Source organism: Lacerta agilis, chromosome 7 (assembly GCF_009819535.1).
Source record: "Lacerta agilis isolate rLacAgi1 chromosome 7, rLacAgi1.pri, whole genome shotgun sequence".
Taxonomy (NCBI): domain Eukaryota; kingdom Metazoa; phylum Chordata; class Lepidosauria; order Squamata; family Lacertidae; genus Lacerta; species Lacerta agilis.
This window is the reverse complement of record NC_046318.1, coordinates 10,505,365-10,521,057: the sequence shown is the minus strand read 5'-3', so window position 1 is coordinate 10,521,057 and position 15,693 is coordinate 10,505,365. Positions and strand designations below refer to the sequence as shown.

Below are 15,693 nucleotides of genomic sequence, written 5' to 3'. Positions count from 1 at the left end.
ATCTGAGTTCAGTGTGTCTAAAGAAACGTTCATCTGCTCACACAATTGGGCATATGCTATCTAAGAGAAAATACTTTGGGGGGGGGGAAACCATTTCCATTTGGTTCTATTTGTCATCTGTGAAGTAGTCCAAATGGCTTTTAAGCAAACAAAAGGAGATAATGTAGCATTTCTGTTATTTCATTTGTACCTATAACAAAGGGAGTCAGCTCAATCTGAGAAGGTACAGTGGTGCCCCGCTAGACGAATGCCTCGCTAGACGAAAAACTCGCTAGACGAAGGCATTCGTCTAGCGGGAAGCTGCCCCGCAAGACGAAAAAGTCTATGGGGCTGCCTCGCAAGACGAAAATTTTTCGTCTAGCGAAAACCGCGGTTACATTGCCACTTCGCTAGACGAAAAACCCGCTAGACGAAAATACTCGCAGAACGAATTATTTTCGTCTAGCGGGGCACCACTGTAGTTTGCAAACCTGACACAAAAGAATTAGAAATTCATATGTACATGAAATCCATACAAATAATGGTGGTTGGGGTGGACAATAAGAAAACCTCTTAGAATGGTAAAGCAGACGAGTTATCTAGCTTAGAAGTTATTTATTTAACTCCAAATGTTATTGAACTCCAATTCCCATCAGCCCCAGCCAGCACTGGCCAGAGATTTGGGGTCAAAGTAGCTTTGAGCTCCTTTCCAAGCCTCTAACACATTCACATTTAGCCCATGTTTGGCTTAGCATGATGTGTGAACCAGGCTGTAATGGAACCCATGTTTTAGCTTACTCTTCTAAGCCTGCCCCCCCCCCGAGGGTGATATAGAAACATACCAATGAGATTTCAGATTGCCATCTTGCAAGTAGAAAAAATGGAGTGTTTTGCCCAGTACATATATTAAAATTTAAACCATGTTTTCCAAGCCAACTTCAAACCATTTTTTTAATATGCCAGTTTGCAGCTAATTCACAATTACTCACATACTGGCTGCACTGGAGGAATAAGCCATGGTTTACTGTGATGTGAAAGCAACACTGGCAATTACAATGAAAGTATCTTCTTGCTCATGAGCAAAGTATCTCCTCAACAGACTTTACTACTAGCTCAAGAGGCAGGGTAGGCATCCCTGTCTCTCAATGACTGGGGCTGTGATTCCCATCACTCCAAGGCAGGTCTGCTAGCTGGAGCATTCTGAAATATCTATACATTTGGCAACTGAGTGACTAAAGGGCCCTGACCTCATTTTGCAGTATTTGGTTTCTGTGTAGCTGGGGAGATAGTGGCACTGCAGAGAACTCATCTCACAGGTCAGAACATTTTGGCAGGGCTTTGTCCTCCAGCCAGGAGAGCCCTAAATAAAGTACTGGTGGTTCTCTCATCCCCACCCCAAACACCCCTGCTTCTGATGCTGCAGGAGAAAATTGGCCTGGCATTGTTTTAGTTTAGCTTTTTCTTCTTTAAGGCTGCTCTCAATATCCATGCTGATTTATAATTCAAGTACCATTGTGCACGCCCTTTTCCATATAACCAAACAAGAGTCTACACAGATAAGACTATTTTCAAAGTGAAGGGAAATTAATACTAAAAAGGAATTGGGGGTGAGGGTATAATGCAATTTCAACAGGACAATCTAATCTACAACTCTGAATTGTAATCATACACAAAATGATTATATAGCATACTATGATACACACAGAAGCAACACAAAATAGAAAACCTGAGCTTAGTGGGCCTTACTATATTTACCTTTCACTATTTTTCTTAGTTTTAATTCGTGGGACAACCTGAGAAAAAAACACCTTAAGAACAATAGATAATAAAAGCACCAAATATTGGCAACTTCATTTTTTACATCCGCAGTAGCAATGAACAAAGCAAACTTGAGGGCAAGTCCATAAATCACGTTCCATTTATTTCAGATGTATCAAAATTATCTATGAATTGTCTGGAAATTCTTACTTGACAGGAATCTCACACAGCAGGGGCACGATTAGTCACAATAGGAAGAGTTATTTGTGGTGTACATCATAAAGACAGCATGCAATTGCTAGGCAATCACAGCAGAGAAGGTGGCATCTATTTCTGATGCGTTTTGCTGTACAGTCTGTAAGAGTTTGTCACTGTGCATAGAGATCACGTACAGAAGGATTTGCTTACTGCAATATGCCATTGAAGCTTCATATAATATGTCATGCTTTCCTTCTCAAGTAATTTTGTTTTTCTTCCCTAACAGCACCCTTCCATATTTTCCTATTTTCCAATTTTACCAATTTTGGTAAAAAGAATGATTGCCATTAAAAACACTGGCCACCAGCCAGAGGAGGGCACTACAGTAGACAATCCAACTGCACAGACATATACACATGGAAGGAGCATGTATACTAGGAGATACGTGCCATTAAAACGGTAGCCAGCCAATTTCCTAATAATATGGAACATTTTTAAATATTATTTTAAATAAATATTGTTTTAAATGTTTTAGATTCTTCAGAGACATTACCAAAAAATAATACTAAATTATTATTCTGTGACAGGTCACAAATAAATATTAAGCATTTTGCAATAAAGTCTAAGTATGATCTCACCTTGTGCGTCCACATTCACATTTTTTGGTCATAAAAGCAGGGCATGATGGGCAAGGTCCTGGATGGCAGAGTCTGAAAAATGGAAGTATTCAACAGAATTTAAGTTTTGTAACATTTTCATTTCAATATTATTCACAAATGTCAGCAGTTATCCTTGCATACTGAAGTTAAGGCATCATCAGAACTTTACTACATGGAATGTAATTTAATAATTACAATGCTGGACACAATACTACCATGCCTAACACAACACAGAAGCCTAGTTAAGATATAATGATGAGGAACAAGTCCCCAGCTGTGTTTCGAATACCAGGAGCAGTTCTTTATTTTAGAGCACAATCGTTTGATATTCTAGTTAATGTCAATTTTCATTTAACACTCACCCATGGTAAAAGTTAACAGGGAAAGGGCAAAAGGATATCACAGCCTAAAAGGAAGCGGCTGGATGGGAAGGAAATATATGACCCTACAGCTGCTTATCTCTAACATGCAACTAAGTGAACCCCACCATCAACGTTTGCACCATCTTAGCAATTCCTGCTTTTGATCTCAGCAGAACCACTGCTGTGTCCAAAATGCTGCCGTTCACACTGGCTAGGCAGGCAAACGGGGAGGCCAGTGAAGATATTCTTTTTCACTGCACAAGCTCTGGGCTGGTATAGCCAAGAGGCCCAGGTTGGGCCCATCAGCAGTAGCTGGACCAGCTTAGCATCCAGTGGATTCTTGGCCAGTCAAGCTCTGTGTTCTCCCCACCCGCTGACCCTGAAGCTCCATTTTGGGGAGTTGATACTAGCTACCACTAGTGGGGATACCACCAGTGATAGCTTCTGCCCACCATTTTCGCCGGTACAGCAAGGACCTTCACAGTGGCAGCTGGACCGTCAGCTGCATCCTAGCTTTCTTCAGTGCAGTGGATCAAGGGTTAGGACTGCTCTACCCACCACATGCTTTTGCAGAACAAAAGCAAAAAGCCCTGCTTATCTTTCAAGAGTTAAGGCATATAATCTAATGTGCTGGGCATTTTGAAAACATACTTACATATTACATAAATGTGGACAGTCTTGAGCTGATCTTTTCTTTCTACAGAGTTCTCCACAGCTATGTGGAATTTCATTTCGATTCCATTCAGGGTTTTTTACCCTACCTATAGAAAAAAACCCAACAAAGAGAATGTTTGTTTTTAATATCAATCAATCAAAGACAGAACTATATTAAAGCTTTAAAAGATTTCATTTTTTGTGATTCCTCTTAATGAAGTTTTTTAAAAATTTAATCCTCTTACATTTTACAACTGGTTTTTAAACTTACATGAAGACAATACAGTATGATGAAATTCTTCCAGTACACATCACCCTTTTCTTCTATCTCTAATCCATTCTTTGTCTATGTATATGTGTGTGTTTGTGTGTAATATGTATAATTTATCCATTCAAGAAGTATGCACAGAACTTCATTTCATGTACCTACAAATACAATTAAGGTTTCCATACTCCTTGCAAGTTTAGCCCTACAACTTCATCCTCTCACCCCTCTCCCCACTACAGGCTCATTCAACACACCTGCCACCTATTAAAAGAACTGGAAACAATCATCTACAGCCATAATCATTCATATCCTAATATAATTTTAAACATATGTGATTCAGTCTATGCTTTAGAAGACGGAGCTGAATGTTTCCATAGTGACAGCAAACTGTTCAGCAGCAGACAAGATGGTAGCATCCATACCACAAGGTGCAAACAGTATTTCATAAAGATCTTTATGAAGACAAGCATATGAAATGTGTGCTTGTGTAAGTATGTATGGGTGGGTGTGTATATGTATGTATGTATGTATGTATGAAAAATGTTCAAATATATATTGTATATTAAATTTATATGCTCTCTTCAGTATTGCTTTTCTCAAGGCATGTAAAACGTTGGGCAAATCCCCTAGTGTAAATTCCACCCATTCTAGTTTTTTAGGTGAAAACAGTAAACAAACAAACAACCCTAACATGAAAAATATTAGTTAACTTAAGGAAGTGCCCTTCTCTTTCGTGTAACTACCTGCTTTCTGAAAAGCCTCTTCGGAGAAGAGGGCCTTCTGAATAACATAGGATAATATAGGATGAGAAGTGACTGGCTGTTGGAGTATAATAATTTATGTTTACTGTTGATAAACAAAATTAAAGCAATAGTCATATTGAGATACATATGCACTGGAAGGTTCATTATGCCAAGCTGGAAAAATGCAATCAAAACGAACCCTTATCAAAATGATGAAATTTTCAAAAACATTCAATATTCCATGAATTCTAACTCTGGAAGACACTTACCACAGAAACAGGTGTAAATATTAGGAACTTGGGATGAAACATTTTGACAAGCAGGGCACCGCCAACCACTATTACCATCTGCAAAAAAATGAGGGAGGGTTTATAATTCTCTATCAATTTCAGGATGTATTTGATCACCTGAAGTAATAAAATATGGGGAAAACAATTTCTTGGAAAAAAAGTCTCATATAGTACTTCAATAAACTTGTTTTACATAAAGTTAATTGAGGCAGTCACACAAGATTATGTACAACTATCTAAAAGCAGTTAAGCACAGGGGGTCTTATCAATACATTTAGCAAGTTGGAGGAAATACTGACCTTCAGTCTGTGCTGCTGGTGATCTTGCCCACTTCTTAATGCAGCTCAAGTGGAATACATGATAGCAATTCTGACAGCTCCACACTGGGGCCACCACACGGATCACATCACAACATACCATACATTCATATTTTTCTGAGGTAAGCTGCTCTATCAGAGACCCTAAGAAAGATATTTTAGGACATATACAAACATTATTCCAACAACAAATAAGTCCTGTGGCATACTAAACAAATGTACAGCAGCATAACTATGTTTTTGCCTTCAGTTACCGATTTGTGAATGGTATTTCTACTTTCAGGACATATTCCTTAATTTTTTTATCTTATCTTGCATAATCAGCTCCCCACCCTACCCAAGGCCCATACCTGTATTTAACATCAAACACCTTCACCACCCACTCCAGCTATTTGATGAACAAAGGTATCCAACACCTCATCTCCCGTCTTCTCCCTCGGACCACTCATTGTCATCCCACCACCAATCCCCTGCTCTGAGCCTTATTCCCTTGGTGGTTCCCCAGCTGGTTCCTCCCATCATTCCTCTGCGTCCAACCAGTCCATGACAGTTGCCGACAGGTCTCCAAGGAATACATTTTATACGCTACAGGCAAAGAGCAGCAAAATGAACAAGTATTTTGTAGTGGTAGAGTTCAGCTAGATATACACGCAGATTGTAGATGTTCCTCTCCAACCCTGATCACCCAGTTACATTACAAGAAGCAAAAAGTGCCATATTGCTAATAGGTAAGGAAATGCTCCATCATGCACTGAATATCTTTTCATCTCAATATCAACACTATCTCATCACTGCAGCAGGTGTCCTGATTCTCTGTAGGTACGACTATGCAAATGCAGAGTGGCTGTAATTGCCATGCAACAGCAGGCAATTCTAAAACACCAGTCTGCTCAGCAGTCACTACAAAGATGAGAGACTTTGCACAGCAAGCACTGCTGACATTACAGTACTAGTGGCACACCTTTCCAAGCAACATGATGTTGAACTTCAGGACATTATTTGTTTGTTACAAACAGAGCATGTCATTTATAACCTTAGTGTGTTCTATCTTTAAGGAACACTTCACACACTGACTCAACTACTGCTGCAGATAATCTGAGGCAAATTCTAGTGCATCCATGTTAAGCCTCACCACTTTCCCACATGTTCACCAAAACACCCTGGTGGTTTGATAGCGCACAAATAATTGTTATGATGAGCAAGCTATGTTTCAGAAAAGCTTCTCACAGCACAATCCTAACCATGTCTACTTAGAGGTAAGCCCTACTGAATTCAATGCTGCTTACTCCCAGGTGCATGGTGCTAGGACTGCAAAATCAGCTGTTGTTGATCTTTTCCTCTGAGGAACTCTTGAGAAGGTTCCAGGGCAACTTCCATAGTGTTCCTCAAAACCACCAATATACCATTTGGAGATCAATTAGGATCACTATTCAGCTATCATAGCCTATTCTAAACCCAGGGAATTAAAAGCTTGCCTGGTGCAATTATATACCACACAATTAATCAAGTTCACAACTGAAAATGTAGGAAGATATACAATCAACTACAAATAAGTAAGCAATTGACTCAGCAGCTGCACCAGCACACAGTTAAGCATAAAATTAGCATTAAACCATATGAAGCAGCGTAAGATCAAAACAAACAGATAGTTTTAGGATAAGGATCTTTTGGCTCTCCAGATTTTGCTAGACTACAACTCCCATTTTACTGATGGCCATGATAGCTGGGGCTAATAGGAACTAGAATCCAACATCTGGAGATCCACAAGTTTCCTATCTCTGAAAAGTTCAAAGAACAACAACAAAAAGTTTCAAAGGCCAGAAGCAATGAAGGCCTTCACCTGCTGCTGAAAAGTTCCCATTGTAGACACTATATCCACCCATCTTTCTGTCATTCATTCATTTTTTTTGCCCTGTTCCAACACTGCAATCATAAAGCATGTATCCTTACTTATTTTTTCTCAGATGTTTCCTACATATACATCCAGAGCACTCATCCATACAGCCAGCTTCTAGCATTCAGTATAACAAAGCAGAACACCAAGGAAAACCCCTTTTGTAAAAGCTAAAGCAGGCTTCCTCAAACTCGGCCCTCCAGATGTTTTTGGCCTACAACTCCCATGATCCCTAGCTGGCAGGACCAGTGGTCAGGGATAATGGGAACTGTAGTCTCAAAACATCTGGAGGGCCTAGTTTGAGGAAGCCTGAACTAAAGGAAAGCACACAACTGGGCTTTCAGGTCCTCAAATGGATTAAGAATGGAGAAATTTACCTGTATGAGTTTCCTTGCTCTTTGGTGCATCATTTTGCTTTTTCCAGCGCCTACTTTTATATCCATCTTGAAGGACAGGTTTTCTCCCATCACGTGTACCTGATTCCTGTACTGGCTGTGCCTGTGCCACACTCACTAAGTTTGAACCCCTTTCACGCAGCACAGGTTCTCTCTTCTCACTGGTGCGTTCTTTGGGAGGATGTGGAAGGGACGCATTCTTAACATGTTTTACGTGTTTGCTCCTAGATGTATCTTGCCTTTTGCCAGTCTCTTTATTCCACATAGGCTCCCTAAAATATCTGTTTGCGAAAGGGTACTTTCTCCGTGCAATGCTATTGTCAGAAAAGCCATCAGATATTGCTTTTCCAAGTGATGCGTCAGAAGAGTCCGACTGTGTAAGATCTATTGCTGGTATATTTTCAAAGGGTTTGTCCTTCCATTTAGAAACTACTCTTTTATCCCTTTCAGGAGGATGTTTCTCCTTTTCCTTCAACCCTCTTCCACGTGAATGCATCAAATATGTCTTCTTTGGCTTTGCTCCTCTGTTATCTGCAGTAGCAGCCTCCTTTTCACTGTCTGAAGAAAAATCACTGTATTCTCTTGGATTCATCCTTCGTCCTGGAATCAATCTGCTATCTAAACATTGAGGATCTTCAGAATTCCCTGCATTTGTCTGCTTTGCCTGATTTCTGCCATGTGTCCTATCATTCCTTGATCTCAGCCATCGCTGACTGTGTAAGTTGCGGCCCTTTGTTTTACCCATACTGTTGAACAATGAAGAATCTGGTTGGCTTCTATGCTGACTCTCTAGACTATGAAAAGTATGCTGATCTACAGGAGAATTTTCATATTTACTGTGTCTAGGGTGAACAGAAGGTGGTATAGCATTTCTGTCCCAATTTGATTCCAATCTGGATTGACTATTCCAGTTCAGACTGAAAGTTTGCCTGTCTCTTGGAATGAAGTCAGTTGCATCTGGATTTAACACACCTAGGAAAAAGGAATATATATTGAAAAAAAGCATTTTGCTGTTCAGCAAAACCCAGAATGAACAAACTGGTCAAGTGATGTCAAAATACTGTAGCCTCCTTTGGGTACCTTTCAGGTTTGGGGGAGAAATTGCTGGGAAACAATGCAGGACACATTGGTATGCTTTTTACTCCAAACAACATTTTGTTTCTTTTGTAAAAAGATCAAGACCACAGTACTATGTTTATCACAATTAACTGATTGATTGCAGTATTAAGCCAAATACTGTAACTACAAGCACTGAGGTATATGTGCTTTTCTCATGCAGTATACCATCATGACATTCTATATATTGTCAGGGTATTTTATATGAACCGCCCTGAGACCCCCAGGTACAGGGCAGTATATAAATTCAATAAATAATAATAATAAACATTTATCAGTTACATTTTATAAGCAAATATCCTTTGGTGTGCATGGCTTAAACTGCTTGTTGTGCAGCAACCAAGAGTCTCAACACACATCTTGCTGTTACTATTACAGATAGGAACTGATTTGCTTCAACAACAAAAATTCAGTAGCCTCATCTCCATACCCTACTCAGGAAATAACATTTTGCAAGAATTACGTTCTATAAGATGCCTATTTCAAATAACCTTACCATAAAGGTCAACTACAAAAGTGGAGGGGGGGAGGGGGCGGGAAGAAGGGGGAGAGAGCAAAACGACTCTCACAACAGCCCTTGCACAAAAACAAACACTTCTGCTAAAATTAAATTCTGCCGCTGCCCCCCACACCTACCCAAACTGCATCCCGCAGTACATACTGGCAAGCTAAAAAAAAAAAAAAATCAACGTCTCAATGCTGCATTGCAACCACGGACAATCGTATTCGGCTTCACGGCATTTCGGGATGATCTGCCCCCGTATGGGGCATTTCAACGGAGCCCTCTCCCGAGCTCTGGCGTTTCTCTGCTCCCTCCTGCATCGAGGGGCTCCTGCAGCTCGCGCAGCTGTGTGGACGCTCCTTTCCGCGCTTTTTGCATGAGCGTCACGACATCTGTTGATGCGAGATGCACTGCAGCAGCGGCGGCAGCAAGCAGCGGCGGCGAAAGCTGAGGAATGAGGACCCCACCACCACCATGCAATATTGCAGACTTCTTCCAGGCTCGCTGCCTCACACTTGGGAATTACGAATGGTGCGCCCTCTCTCCAACCTGCTCTGAGAGCCCGGCGTACAAGTAGCAAAGGCAGCGCGTTTATGCAACCGACGCTACTGCCGCCTGTATAACACCCCGGCCTCCCCGGCCCGCACACACGCCGCCGCCGCCGCTCCTCCCCGGTTGCACTCATGGAAGCAAGGCGAGAACTCGCCCTTCCGACCTTTCCCGTCCGAGGCCTTGTACCCGGCGGCGGGGTTAACCCGGGTGGAGGCGAGGAGTTCCCCCCAGGAGCGGGAAGCGAGGTGGCGCCTTCGCCCCCCCTCCCCCACCCCGCTGGCCCCGGCCCCCCAAGTCGGGTCCTGTCACGCACGAGACTCGCATTTTTTCATTCCCCCCCCCCACCACCATCCAGGCCCGGCGGTGGCAGCAGCGGCTTCGGCCTCCCGCCCGCTCGCTCCCTCGCTATAGCCATTCCTTACCTGAGCTTGGCAACGCCGCCTCCGCCATGCCGCCAGCGCCACGCCGGGCAAAGCTGCCGGCCAAGCCGCCTCACACACAACTCCGCGATCTCCCTTCCGCGACGCTGCCCCGAGGAGCTCCCGCCTGCCCCGCTGTGGAAGGCGCGCAGGCGCCGCGCTCCGACCGACCGACCGCCCACTGCCTCCGCCTGGCGCCGCCCGACGGGCGATGGCGCCCCCTTCTACTTCTTCCTCTTGCCACAACTACCTGATGCAGGCCAGGCGGGGAGGAGGCCGCCTCAGGACAGCGCTGACGAGAAGGCGCAGGCCCTGCTGAGGCTCGCGCGCCCAAAATCCAAGTCGGCTGCCGACTTTTCCTCTCTGAATATTACCCACAGTAGAAACAATACGAAAAAATAATAGGCACCAGCAGTGCTTTTTTTCCCCTGGGGGGACGCGAGGGAATGCATGCCCCTAAACATTTTGTGAATCTAAGTTTGGCCTCATTGAGGGGCAGTATTTCAATATGAGTAAGAAAATGAAAGTATCTTTGAACATTTTTTTAAAAGAAAAAAAGCACTGGGCAGCAGTATATATTTCCTCAGAAAAGGGGAGAGGGAGAGGGAGCATTTCAGTGCAGGAACACTTCTAGTAGCTACCTGCTGGGACAACCAAAATAAATTATGCTCTTAAAAATACACCCACACATTCTTCTAAGTAGCCGGTATTCAGGTCTGAAAGCAAATAAAATTTCTGGCAGTTGACATTTCTTGCCTGTCCTTCATTGAAAAAAAAAGGTCCCCGAGTCATATTAAAACACAACACAGAACATACAACAATCCTCCAAAACAATAATTCCATAGTCAAAACAAAATTAAAAATTAAAAAAAATCCTTCCAGTAGCACCTTAGAAACCAAGTAAGTTTGTTCTTGGATAGTAAGATCGGGTCTTTGGTTTTTAAAGGTCGTTACAGGAATTTCCCCAAACCACCCAGTTCCACAAGCACAACACTCACACACACACTTGAGTGAAAATATTTCTTTTTCTATAGTGTTTCTGTTATAAATTCCTATGAAACCAATCGGGGCCGTTCCACTTTTGTTCTTCTCTGTATTAAGAGCGCTATCGAAGGGGGGAGGCCTGGTGTGCTCACAGGGCAGCCATAATCTCCCAGGTGGAGCCCTGCCAGAGGATGTGCCCACTCAAAACTGCCACATGATGGGTCATTTCCCTCACAAAGGACCCACCACCTGAAAATGGATTAACCCCGGGCTAGAACAAAGGACAGTCATTAACCCAAAGCAATCTACAGCCAAGCAAACAGACAACAAACCCTGCACAGATATATTAAAAGGAAGAGAAAAAATACACATTAAAAAAAAATCCCACCCACTTCTAAAAAGTCACTGATAGTTAAACGGCAAAAAGCCTGGTTACAGAGGAAAGATTTTGCCTGGCTTTCCCCACCCCTCATTGTTTATTTGTTTTATTTTGTAGTTTCAACTTGAGTATATTGGAGAGGAGGCTGTTCAGCTTTTATTGTGCCATTCGTCCTAAGGACAAAAGCTTTAATGTCAGCTATGTCTGAGTGGCGCTGTGGGTTAAATCACAGAGCCTAGGGCTTGTTGATCAGAAGGTTGGCGGTTCGAATCCCCGTGACAGGGTGAGCTCCCATTGCTCGGTCCCAGCTCCTGCCCACCTAGCAGTTCGAAAGCACATCAAAGTGCAAGTAGATAAATAGGTAACCGCTCTGGCGGGAAGGTAAACAGCGTTTGCGTGCGCTGCTCTGGTTCGCCAGAAGCAGCTTTGTCATGCAGGCCACATGACCCGGAAGCTGTACACCGGCTCCTTCGGCCAGTAACGCAAGATTAGCGCCACAACCCCAGAGTTGGACACGACTGGACCTAGCGGTCAGGGGTCCCTTTACCTTTATGTCTGAGTGAAGGTGGAATGTATTTATAATGCCAGGACCATTACGATTTATATGTTTTATAAATTCTGCCCCTTCTGCTCCTTACTACCTGCATGACCAGCAAAAATTTAATCAGTAAAGCTTCTCTTGGAAATGGAAGATGTGTCACCTGTTGGACATTTTACTTTCATGCAGCTGTCCATAGCATTCAGCTATGGAGTCTTGGATATGTTGAAGTAATGAGGAAGAGTATATATCTCAGCCTGTACAAATTTGAATTCAGTATTGGGCTCCCCAGTTGTCATATCACACCAACAAATTAAGACTGCAGTCGTATACCCTCTTGCCTCTGAGTAAGCTCCACTGAATTCAGTGGCACTTACTTCGAACCGTGTCAAATTTAGTGTGGTGTGGGCAGTTCCCCTGCACAGGGTCCCGAGTCAAGGGATCGCAAAATAAGAATAAGAATAAAAGTCTTATATTTATATGGGTACCTACTGAGATTATCCACAAAAAGCAACTGTACCTAAAGGAATTATTGTGAAAAGAATCAATATTAAGGGGAACCAAATTTTGCCCTCAGGGCACCATATTACCAAAGTCTGTGGCAGTGTGAGCAGTAATCAACAGTTCAAGTAAAAATCCTTCTTTCTAAAAGCTGCATACTACATTCACCCACACAAAATCTTTTGTTTTGAGTGAAAAATCTCTGGCCTCCCAAATACTAAGGTCTGTGTTTTAATAACAACATATCAGGAGATGTATTCAGCCAAGACAACTTCCGTATTCTGTCTACAGAATTAGGAGCAGATTGCTGCAAAGATGGCACTAACAGTTTCCCTCATCCTAATTGTACCAGGATGTCAATACATTTTCACCAGAAGAAAATGAAAGCTTATGAGTATGAACAAACTCAAATTGAATCCAGACAAGATGGAGTTTATGACAGTGAAACAGTCCACAGCAAAGGGCCATTCTCATGTTCCACCATCCAGACCTCTGGAACACAAAGAAGGGCCTCAGACAATGATCGAAGGGTCTGGGTAGATTCATATGGGGAGAGATGGTCCTTGAAATATTGTGGTCCTGAACTGATTAAGATTTTATAGGTCCAAACCAGCACTTTGAATTGGGCCCAGAAACTAACTGGCAGCCAGTGCAGTCAAGCCAGCACCCAATGTTATATGTTCAAGCTGTTTTGTCCCGGTAAGCAACATGTTTGCTGAATTCTGCACCAGCTTAAGTTTCCAAAACATCTTCAAAGGCAGCCCTACAGACAACGCGTTGCAGTAATCTAACCTGGAGGTTACCAGGACATAAACAACAGAAGTTAGGCAATCCTGATAGGGATGCAGCTAAAGCTGATGGCACTCAGTGCCACTGAAGCCAACTGAGCCTCAGATGACAGCAGTGGACCCCAAGCTGCGTACCCGCTTCTTCAGAAGCAGTGTAATCCCATCAAGAGCAGGCAGCTTCCCAGCAATCTGGTCCAGGGAACTACCAACTAACAGCGCCTCTGTCTTGAGCTTGTTTATTGGCTCTCATCCAGTACCTTATCAATGCAAGACAACAGTCCAGCACATCCGCTGTCACACCTGCAGATGCAAAGGAGAAGAGCTGTGTATCATCAGCATATTGCTGACCATGTACTTCGAAACTCTGGATGACCCCACTCTGAGCCGTTTCAGGTAGATGTTAAACAGCATGGGGGATAAAACCAAACCCTGAGGAGCCCCACATTGAAGGCTTCACGGGGCTGAAGAGCATTCCCCAAGCGTCATCCTCCGGAAATGACCATCTAAGTGGGACCACAACCACCTCAAAGCAGTGACACCAACCCCAACTCAGACAGCCACTCCAGAAGGATACCATGGTTGATGGTATTGAAAGCCGGCTGAGAGGTCGAGGGGAATTAACAAGGACTTACTGTATTTCCTCGCCTCTCTCCCAACAGGGTGACCAAAGCAGTTTCTGTGTCAAAACGGGGCCTAAACTCCAATTGAAATAGATCTAGAAAATCAATTTTCCCCAAGAGCGCCTGGATCTGGTCTGCGACTACCTGCTGAATAATTTTGCCCAGGAAGGGGAGATTTGCAACTGGACAGTAGTTATTTAGATTTTATTGAGGATTTTTTTTTTTACCACTGCCCCCTTCAAGCAGGCAGGGACCAACCCCTCTTGCAAGGCAGCATTAATAACCTCCATGGCCCAGCAAGCTATCCCCTCCCTGTTAGTTTTTATCAGCCGGGAAGGGCAAGGGTCCAGAGTGCAAATGGCTGGCCTGAAAAATCCAAGCATTATTGGGGCCACAACTGATAAGACTTTATTATAAGCTGCCCCGCTTTGAACCTCTGAGAGTGGTAGAAAGACCAAGCCTTCCTTTATTTTCCTGCTTAACTTCCCCATCTGGCAGATATGGCCTACTGGTAAAGCACTTTAGAAAACACTATAAATAATTTCATTTATTAAAACAATCATATATTAATATATATTGCTGTGGAACATTAATTCCTGCAGTGAAACCAATAGAGCAGGTTCATCACAACTAAAGTATCATGGCTGTCAGTAAGATTTAATGCAGCTGTACATTATAATTGTTTATTTAAAGCATTTTATCCCAATCTGTAGATGAACTTACAAAGGGTCAATAACAATTCTATGTGAAGCAAGCACCACTAAATTCACTGGGAGTTATTCCTAGGTGACAGGGAAAACAGGACTGCACCCTTAGTCACACAACTAACTTTATAAAATAATAATATGTAGCTGGATTGTGGCCTGGCTGTTTAAGAGAGCTTCCTTATTTCATAGGGGTAGTAGACTGGCCATGTGAGAAGATCAGCACCTTTTTCATTCAATTAAAGAAGAGTAAGGGAATATAGTACAAAATCGCTTTTTTTACCATGTTCCCTTGATTAAAAACCCTTCTGTGTAGCAAGAGCTCCACACAGTGGTCACAATATGTGAGAACCACTCACCATGTATGATGGGTGTGTGGAATTCATGCAATTATTAGCTCTGTGTATTTTATAGCTTCCATCGGTTATTAGTATGAAATGGGGCTAAGGGTGATTTCTATTCCAAGAGGGTAGCCATTTGTAACGGAAGGAAACAATAAAAAAGAAAGTATTTTAATTCAGCAGAACAGTTTCCCTTAGTACAGTGATAGGGAACCTCCAACCATCAGGCCTGCCAGGCCCCTTCAAACGGTCCACAATGCAGTTTCCAGCAAAGTCCTCTCAGCTGCCAATCACTTGATGTCATCTGACATCTGTCAGTCATAGGGTTAGACATAAAAATTTACATCTCATATATCATATATCTTTCATTTATTCTCTATACAATTCCTCCAAAGAATAAGGGGGAACTGAATGTAAAATATATACTGTAAATATATTGGCCAGGTATGAATCTGGCCATGGGTCTAAAAGAGGCTCACCAACCCCTCTTTAGCATATAATGTATTTTTATGTGAAGTATGTATCTCTGCCACTTGTCAACATGACGTTTTATTTTGGGAGATGGGTGAGAAATAGACACTGTCTATTTCAAATAACAGGAAGCAAGTAACAGCTACCTACATGATGCTGAATGTGGTCTTAAAACAAAGTAATGTCAGTAGTTGCAAGGTATACCCAAATCAAAATTATGTATTCCTCCCATCAATGCTGTCAACCTGGCCAAGACTTTTG

The 15,693-nt window shown here is 42.6% G+C and overlaps 1 protein-coding gene across 3 annotated transcripts in view; it reads right to left on the bottom strand.

The window, feature by feature from the left end:
• NFX1 (nuclear transcription factor, X-box binding 1) overlaps positions 1-10,212 on the bottom strand; it is a 35,920-nt gene extending 25,708 nt beyond the window's left edge. The window contains exons 1-6 of one of the 3 annotated variants that reach the window (XM_033154365.1): positions 10,110-10,212; positions 7,500-8,489; positions 5,211-5,372; positions 4,891-4,968; positions 3,612-3,717; positions 2,574-2,645 (exon numbers count right to left, since the gene is read on the bottom strand). In XM_033154365.1, the coding sequence (XP_033010256.1) occupies positions 2,574-2,645; positions 3,612-3,717; positions 4,891-4,968; positions 5,211-5,372; positions 7,500-8,489; positions 10,110-10,137 (1,436 nt within the window). In that variant the 5' untranslated portion in view covers positions 10,138-10,212. The remainder of the gene's footprint in view (positions 1-2,573; positions 2,646-3,611; positions 3,718-4,890; positions 4,969-5,210; positions 5,373-7,499; positions 8,490-10,109) is intronic. The other 2 variants (XM_033154364.1, XM_033154366.1) reach the window with 2 other exon arrangements.
• Positions 10,213-15,693: the final 5,481 nt, after the last annotated feature.